The 9,241-nt window shown below is 35.6% G+C and overlaps 1 protein-coding gene across 1 annotated transcript in view; it reads right to left on the bottom strand.

The window, feature by feature from the left end:
- Nucleotides 1–3,896: 3,896 nt before the first annotated feature.
- Nucleotides 3,897–9,241, bottom strand: part of LOC137775840 (uncharacterized) — a 63,088-nt gene continuing 57,743 nt past the window's right edge. The window contains 2 exon segments of the mRNA XM_068561967.1: nt 3,897–4,526; nt 4,529–4,598. Of these exon segments, the coding sequence (XP_068418068.1) occupies nt 4,087–4,526; nt 4,529–4,598 (510 nt within the window). The 3' untranslated portion in view covers nt 3,897–4,086.

The raw sequence follows: 9,241 nt of genomic DNA, 5'->3' as shown, positions 1-9,241 counted from the left end.
AACACTGGGAATATCATTGACATACAAAGTTGAAGATATTGACTGCAAGATAATCCTAGGTGGTTAAAACTACAGGGGGAAAATCTGAGAATGTGATATTTAAAATAGAAATTTTTTCAACACCAAAGTAAAAGAATGAATTATTTTTAAAAATCTTTACAAGTTCAATATTGAAAAGGTGCAAATAAATAAAAGTATATGTAGGAAAGATTTAAGGAAGAGTTTTGGTCGACTGCAAATATAATGAGTCAGTGACATAGTGAAGATGTCCACCAAACTAACTAATAGCATAGATACAGTGTCCAGAACATGGGAGGTAAGAGTTTTGCTTTACTCTGTGCTTGTCAGGCCACATCTAGAATAATACACACAGTTCTTTAAGAGAAATACATTTGAAAACCATGATATATAAGGGAGTCCTATAAAAATTAAAGAAGTTTAGCTTTGTAAAAAAGAGATTTCAGGGTAAAATGATATTTGCCTAACTTAAAGAACTCTAAATTAAATAACAATTAGAATTATTTTATGCAGCTCTCGAAAGCATATTTTGTATATGATTAATGAATGAGACTTAGAGGAAAGTATTTTCCACTTTAATATGTCAATTTCTGTCTTCTCAAATGCCACGCAGTTTCTAAACCAATGTTGTTTAAGTCAGACAGTGTATTAAGATTTCTGCTTGAATGATGAGTGCATTCTAGAATAGTGAGCCTACCATATTCTTTTAAGTGTCTGGCACACCTGACATGAGCTCTGAGTAATTTTATGCCCTCCTAGTGGTTCTTCAGGGAACCCAGTGTCTATTCTGTCTTTTGGTAACAATACCTTGAGGTACCTTTGACTCACCCCTCCCACAGTCTCAATTCGCTGTGCTTTTTATGAGGTCGACTCAACAGCATACTCTGGGTATGGGCACTGTGATTGGCTTAGGGATGATCATATGTCCCAATTTTGTCCAGTAATACTTAGACACAGAATTTTATGTTTGAATCGCTGGAAGAAGATACTTGTGTCCTCCTTAACTACCCCCCACCCCCATCACACACATACACACAAAATGTACTTGTCTGGGAAGCTCCTGTCTTTTCATTAAATCTTTGACAGAAGCCAACAAGAAAGAGAGCAGAATTAAGATGTTTTCTTAGAGTGGGTCCTAGTAATATAATTTGAAACTCTGGTACTAGGATAACCATGGATATTTAACTTTTGTGAGCCAACAAATTCCCTTTTTAATTTATTTTTAAATTTGCTTAAACTTATATGTTGAAATAATTATAAATTCACATAAAATTGCAAAAATTGTACAGAGAGATTCCTTGTACCCATCACCCAGCTTCTCTCAATGGTGACATCTTACGTAATTATAGTGCATTATCAAAACCAGGAAATTGATTGGTATAGTAGAATTAACCAAACTATAGACCTTGCTCAAATTTTACTGTATTTTGCATGCACTCATTATTTTATGCTGTTGTGTGTAAGTCTATGATATTTTTTCATATGTATAGATTTATATAACCATCATTATAATCAACATAAAGCACCATCATTACATCCCTACAAAGAGACTTTCTCATGCTGCCTTCTTTCTAATCATGCTCTTAACCCATGGCAACCACTTGTGCATTCTCTTTCTCTATAATTTTGTCATTTTGAGAACATTATATAAATGGAATCAGACAGTATGTAACTTTTTGAGATCGGTTCCCCTTTTATTAAAGCCTTTTCAGATTAGTTCCCTTTTGCATTAAATACTTATTATTTGTTTAGGTCTTGTGTCACTTCCATCTATGTTCCAGTTGACATAATCCTCAAGGCAGAATTTTTTTTTTAAAACCTCTATTGTGTTTGCTCATTCAGTGTAACTGAAATTCCTGCTCTGGTTCTTTAGTTAGCTTCAGTCTCCCCACAGGAAATGAAATCTTACCCCGAAATCCAGCTGTGTGTCTGAGATCTCAACTGGCTTGGCTCTTGCCCCCCTCCCGCCTCCCCCTTAGGAACTGCAGCTCAAACATCCAACCAGTGTATGGAATCCTAGAAAGTCATAGGCCAGTTGTCAGCTTAACACTGTCACTTTTCAAAGTTCAAATTTGGCAGCTCTTAGTAAAGTATGATTTCTGAATTTTTGAATAGATTCTTTTCACAAGAAGAAATAGGAAAACTTAATTGAATAGCCCTATATCTGTTAATGAAAAATGAATTCAAACATAAAAGAAAATCCCAGGGTCATAGCCCATCCCCAGTAAATAGTATTAAACATATAAGAAAGAGATAGGAGGAGGGAACATTCTCCAACTTGTCTATAACATCAACACAAACTTGATAATGAATTCTAAAAATGACATCATAAAAAATATTACAGAGTCATATTCCTTGTGAATATAGATGCAAAAATGTCTAACAAAATAGCAAATTGAATCCAGCAATATTTATATACATACACAAAAATATATCATGAACAGGTTGGATATGTTCCATCAATATAAAGTTGGTTTAATATTTGAAAATCAATCAAACAAACTCACTATGTTAACATAACAAAAAGCAAAATACATGAGCATATTGATAGATACAGAAAAAATATTAAAAAACATTCAACTGCCATTCATGATAAATGTACTCAGTATACAAGGAAGAGAAAGAAAGATTTTCAATCTCATAAGGGACATTTATGAAAAACCTATAGTTAACATACTTAATGGTAAAAAATGGGACATTTCCACTTCAAGATTGAGAAATGTGGTGAATATGTTTACTTTTGCTACCCCTATTCAACACTGAGCTGGAAATACTAGTGTGAGGTAAGGAAAATAAATAAAAGACCATTCAGATTAAAACAAAAGAAGTAAAATTGTCATTATACACAGATTACATTATGTTTATGTAGAAAACTCCAAAGGAATCTTAAAAGAAAACCTACTAGAACAGTGAACTTAGCACAGAATACAAAGTTAATACACAAAAATTAATTGTATTTCTACGTATTAGCAACAGAAAACTAGGAAATCAAATTTAAAACACAGCATTCAAGGACAGGAAATACTTAACAAAACATATGCAAATCCTTCTACTATAAATACAAAATATTGAAGAGAAAAGAGGGAAGACCAAAATAAATGAAGAGATACATAATGTTTGTGCATGTTCGTGCATTATAAGACAAATTGTTAAGAAACCAATTCTTCAAAATGTCTGTATAGATTCTATGTAATTCTTTTCAAAAGCCAATTAGTATTTTTTATATAAATCAGAGCCTGGCTTCAGAATTTATAGGAAATACAAAGATTCTAGAATTGACAAAACAACCTTGAAGAAGAACAAAGTTGTTAGACCTTCACTTCCTGATTTCAAGACTTAAAGTTATAGCAGTCAGGACAGTATGGTATTAAAATAAGGATAGACAAGGTGATCAATGAAACAGAATAGAAAGTCTAGAAATATAAAGATGTATTAACAGTCAGTTTTTGTTTTTTGTTTCCAGGAGAAACAGCTTTATTTGGACTGAGAGTTGGAGAGTGAGAGCAGGACCTGAGATAGCATAATGAGCTAAGGGGTAGAGATCAGTTTCCAAAATGGCAGTCAGAGCTCATCAGCCAAATGGACTCCACTTCCCAGCAGCCTTGCAGTGAGTGCAATCAATAAACGGCCTGCTGGGAAATGTTTATTTGCCAAGCATGCCACAATTACAAGAAAGGTACAGGTCGTTTTTTTCCTTCCATAATTAAATTTCCACAGCATCTCCCCAATCATGAGTATTACAAAAGAAAGTAAAAAATCACATTTTACAGATCTTAGACTTGTCTTCAGCATTTAGCTCAAATCTCACCATCTTCAAAATATAGTTCTGAAAAATTCACCAGCTAAAAGTTCTATCCAAGCAGTGGGAAGAAGGCCTTTGCTAGCCCATGGCAATTCTTTTCCCATTTTCCCTAGCCAGTTAGGGTTGAACAGCAGAGTGAGGCTTAGATTGCAGGGATGGCGGGGGGAGGGACACAAGGGCTAATTTCCCCCAGTACAAGATGGCATCTGAAGCTTGATGGGAGAGCAGAACTGGAGAGGCTTGAGGGAAGGGTCTAGGCCCTGTATTCAGTCAGAGTCACTGCTGGAAGAGGAAGGGGAGGAGGAGGAGGAGGAATGCTTGCCATGTTTGTGGTGTTTCTGCTTCTTTTTATGAGCTTTTTTCATTTTCTTTTGCATCTTCTTGTCAATCACCATTCCTGGTCCTACCATGCCAGGAGTCAATGGATTCACAGGACACATGCCAGGGGAAGGTGGTGGGTATTGAGGGGAGTAGGGGCCTGAGGGTTGGCATCCTGGATACCCTTGTGGCACAGGATGACAGGGCCCACCAGGGGGAAAGGCTGGATTCCCCTGGGGTGCTCCTGGGGGAGTGGGAAAGGGGCCTGGAGGAAAGGTAGGGGTGGCAGGTGGTGGATGGGCAGGATTGCAACCTCCAGGGTACCCAACATTAGGGGGGTGTGGATATGGTCCTGGCTGCCTGGTATTGGGATTCCATATGTTCAGGATTTCCTCCAGCCCAGGAATGGAAAAAGAAGGAAAGTGAGGAATCCAGGTGTCCTGTCACCTTTACACCACTGCTTCAACAGTCAGTTTTTAACAAAGGTAACAATAAATTCAATGGGGGAGAGAGAAGTTCCTGACCAAGTGGATATCCATATGGAAAAAACAAAAACAAACCCCAAAACTTTGATTCCCCTCGCACTTCACTCACATACATATTTTATTCAAGAAGGATCATAGACATAAATATAAAGCTAAAACTATATCTCTTATAGACAAAATACATGAGAAATTTTTCATGAACTTTGGGTAGGCAAAGATTTCTCAGGTAAGACACAGAAGGCAAAAACCATACAAGAAAATATTTATAAGTTATATTTCATCAACTTAAAAATTTTGTTATCAGAAGAAATAGTTAACATTAATGAAAAGGTAAGCCACAAACTGGGAGAAAATATTATAGTATATATGTATCTAATAAAAGACATATCTAGTATATATAAAGAATATGGAAGGGTATAATATAAGAATATATATAACATATAACTAATATAGAAAGAACTCCTATAACTCAATACTAAAAAGACAAACAACCCAATTAAAAAAAGAGCAGAGCTTTAAACAACAAGACAAATATGCAAGTAGCCAATAAGCACAAGAAAAAGTGCTCAATTTTATTAGTTCTCAGGGAAATTCTAATTAAAACTGCCATGAGATACCATTTCCCACCTTTAGAATGGCTAAGATTAAAAGTGTTTTTAGGGATGTAATGTACAGCATATTGACTATAATTAATAATACTCTATTGCAGGGCTTCCCTGGTGGTGCAGTGGTTAAGAATCCGCCTGCTATTGCAGGGGACATGGGTTCGAGCCCTGGTCCGGGAAGATCCCACATGCCGCGGAGCAACTAAGCCCTGTGCACCACAACTACTGAGCCTGTGCTCTACAGCCCGCGACCCACAACTACTGAGCCCGCGTGCCACAGCTACTGAAGCCCGTGCGCCTAGGGCCCGTGCTCCACAACAAGAGAAGCCACCACAGTGAGAAGCCCGTGCACCGCAACCAAGAGTAGCCTCCCCTTGTCACAACTAGAGAAACCCCATGTGCAGCAACGAAGACCCAATTCAGCCAAAAATAAAAATAAATAAAATAAAATAAATTTAAAAAAATACTCTATTGTATATTTGAATGTTGCTAAGAATAGATCTTAAAAGTTCTCATCACAAGAAAAAAAAATATGTTAACTATGTTTGGTGATGGATGTTAACTAGACTTATTATGATGCTCATTTCACAACATATACAAATATCAAATCATTATACTATATACCTGAAACCAATATAATGTTATACGTCAATTATATCTCAATTTTTAAAAAGGTGTTTGTAAGGGTATGGAACAATTAGAACCCTCAGAGATTGATACTGGGAGTACAAAATGGTGCAACCGCTTTAGAAAAGGGTTGTCTAGTTTCTTGAAAAGCTAAAAAAAATTTCCTAGCAATTCTACTTCTAGAAATTTACCCAAAAGAAACAAAATCTTGTATTTATAAAGAGACTTGTAAAAAATAAATAAAAATTTAGAAAAGACTTGTATAGAATGCTCATAACAACCTCTTTTGTAATAAATAAAAACTGAAAGCATCCCAAATATTCATCAGCTGGGAAATGGACAAACTGTGACATAGTCATAGAGTGGAACACAACTGAGCAATAAAGATAACTGAACTGCTGATACATGCAACAATATGGGTAAATCACATGAACGTAATTTTGAATGAAAATAAAACAGACTCAAAAGAGTATATACTCTGTAATTGTATGTAGATACTGTTCAAGAACAAGGAAGACCCTTCTGTGGTGAAAGAAACCATGGTAGGCTCAGTGCTAGGATTAGGAAGACCTGACTGGAAACCAGCAGGAGGAAACTCTATCTTGATTGAGGCACTCAATACTTGGGTATATATATATTCATCAAAATTCATTACACATAAGATATGTGGTATTACTGTCATTTAAATTATATATCAATAAAAAATTGAAACCGAAGAAAAAATTTTCTCAAATACTGACAATTTCCAAAATCAATACATATTCAATATATATCTTTAGACACACTGTGATTTGAATTTTTGCTGTCTATTTTGAATATCATTCTTCTTTATACCAACGTCAGCTCCCCGAGGTTTAGTACCTCCCAATTCCAACATTTCCCCATTTCTAACTGGTCATCTGTTGAGGTCTCAGACTATTTCAACAATAATTCTGCCCAAGTAATAGAAATAAGGACTCATTAGCTATAACTAAGTGTATAGAAACTTACTTGCAAGTGTGATGAGTTCCCCATCACACTGGATATTCAATAAGGTCAGATAGTCATTTTATTCAGTAGGTGTTCTGTAATACCTGTTATATGCCTGTTACTGTCCTAGGGTTGTATAGCTTCAATAAATCAGGAATTAATAACTTGCAGCTGTACTTTTTAAATTTAGTCTTTTCCTTTTTCTGGCATTTCTTAGCTGCAATGATGACTGTACTTACATATACAATGGGAATAAAACCATAGGGCAGGGTTTTCATCCTGGTCATTTTTATGATCAGCAGTTCCTTCAAAGTGACCAATTTACTGGTAATGCACATCATTTTGGGGAACAAGACAAATGAATCAATCTCATTATATTCTTTGTCACATACTGGCATGATCTATGATTGTGAAAAGTTTTTGTATAAAATACTTCACTGAAACCAAAAAAAAAAATCACTATCTGCAATGTAAACTCTTCACATTAGGTCATGTGTTATTCATTTGATAAAATGAATCAGAATATTTTCATTCATAAATGCAATATAGCTAAAATAAACACAAAGTTGTCAAAATCTACAGTAAAATATGTAGGGTCTCCCCTCTATTTTGTTAATTCAGAACTATTTTATATTTCTTTGGATATATACGTACTATATTTATCTAATCTATTCTTGTCTTGAAATCAAAGATATTATAAAATATAGGCTTTTATTATTGCTACAACTATTAAATTAATCTACTAATAAGTTCTGTGATAAAATCCATTACTTATTCAAATAATCAGAGCTGTCAAAATTATCAACTTAGTAAGCAAAACTTTTGTTTGCCAACTTATTACCTAAATTAGATGAGATTAATGTAAAATTTTAGTTACATTTTTCAACCGCTCTCAACATATACGTTTTCTTTCACTGAATTTTGTTTTTATAATGTTAATATGCTCTATATTATATCAAATGCCTTTTTATAAGACTTAAAGCAAATACTAGCTAAAGAATTCTGTGTTTGCCAAATTCTGAATAGGAAATAGAAAATTAGATTAGAGTTATTTAGAAATATTTAATTTTATAAACTTCAAAGTAATTCATAGTCAATGGAAATAGTGTCAACTTTTTATCTATTGTGAAACTATCTAATTGCATAACAGGGTTGCTAGTACATTGTGATTCAACACAGTTTAAGAGAAAATTTGTAAATATACTTTTATAAATTCCCAGCTAATTATTAAAGATATAATATCATAAAATCTATTTATAAATGTAACTTCATGTTTTATTTGTTTGCCTAAATTATTCCCATGGGAAAAAATGTCTTCCATACCTTAAACAAAATATTTAAGCTTCCATTTTAAGATCTGCTTGTCAGTGGTGAAATTAAGCATGATTATTTTAGTTCAATTAAAAAGGCATTTTGACAAAAATGCTGAAGGGATCCATGGGATAACAGGCTGAACTGTAACAGCATCTGCTACAGAGCTCTAAACCCTCATGATTAAAAATGGGGCAACAGTTCCAAAATCGGTAGAGCAAGTAGGATAGGAGAGTGAGACATGAGATGCTCTGTGGCTTCATCCGGGCCACTCTGGACGTCTGTGGGAGGCAAGCCAATCTGTATACTTCCCTGGGGCACTGTGACCTGGAGCTGAGAGAAACACTTTGCCTTTGGCTGTGGAGTTGTGATAAGCAGTGTGGCTGACAGGGTCTTGGTGTTCCGGCCAGGTGTCAGGCTGAGCTTCTGAGGTGGGAGAGCCAAGTTCAGGACATTGGTCCACCAGGGACATCCTGGCCCCACATAATATCAATTGGCGAGAGCTCTCCCGGAGATCTCTGTCTCAATGTTAAGATGCAGCTCCACTCAACGACATGATGGACACCCCATGCCAAACAAATAGCAAGACAGGAACACAATCCCACCCATTAGCAGAGAGGCTGCCTAAAATCATAAAAAGTTCACAGACACCCCAAAAAAAACCCCACCGGACAAAGTCCTGCCCACCAGAAAGACAAGATCCATCCTCGTCCACCAGAACACAGGCACCAGTCCCCTCCACAAGGAAGCCTACACAACCCACTGAACGAACCTTACTCACTGGGGGCAGACACCAAAAACAACGGGAACTACGAAACTGCAGCCTGTGAAAAGGAGACCCCAAACACAGTAAGTTAAGCAAAAGGAGAAGACAGAGAAATACACAGCAGATGAAGGAGGAAGGTAAAAACTCGCCAGACCAAACAAGTGAAGAGAAAATAGGTAGTCTACCTGAAAAATAATTCCGAGTAATGATAGTAAAGATGATCCAAAATCTTGGAAATAGAATGGAGAAAACACAAGAAACGTTTAACAAGGACTTAGAAGAACTAAACAGCAAACAAACAGTGATGAACAACACAATAAATGAAATTAAAAATTATCTA

The sequence above is a fragment of the Eschrichtius robustus genome, chromosome 13 (genome assembly GCF_028021215.1).
Source record: "Eschrichtius robustus isolate mEscRob2 chromosome 13, mEscRob2.pri, whole genome shotgun sequence".
NCBI lineage: Eukaryota > Metazoa > Chordata > Mammalia > Artiodactyla > Eschrichtiidae > Eschrichtius > Eschrichtius robustus.
Note: the sequence above shows the minus strand (reverse complement) of the source record. Positions and strands in the feature narration are given on the sequence as shown.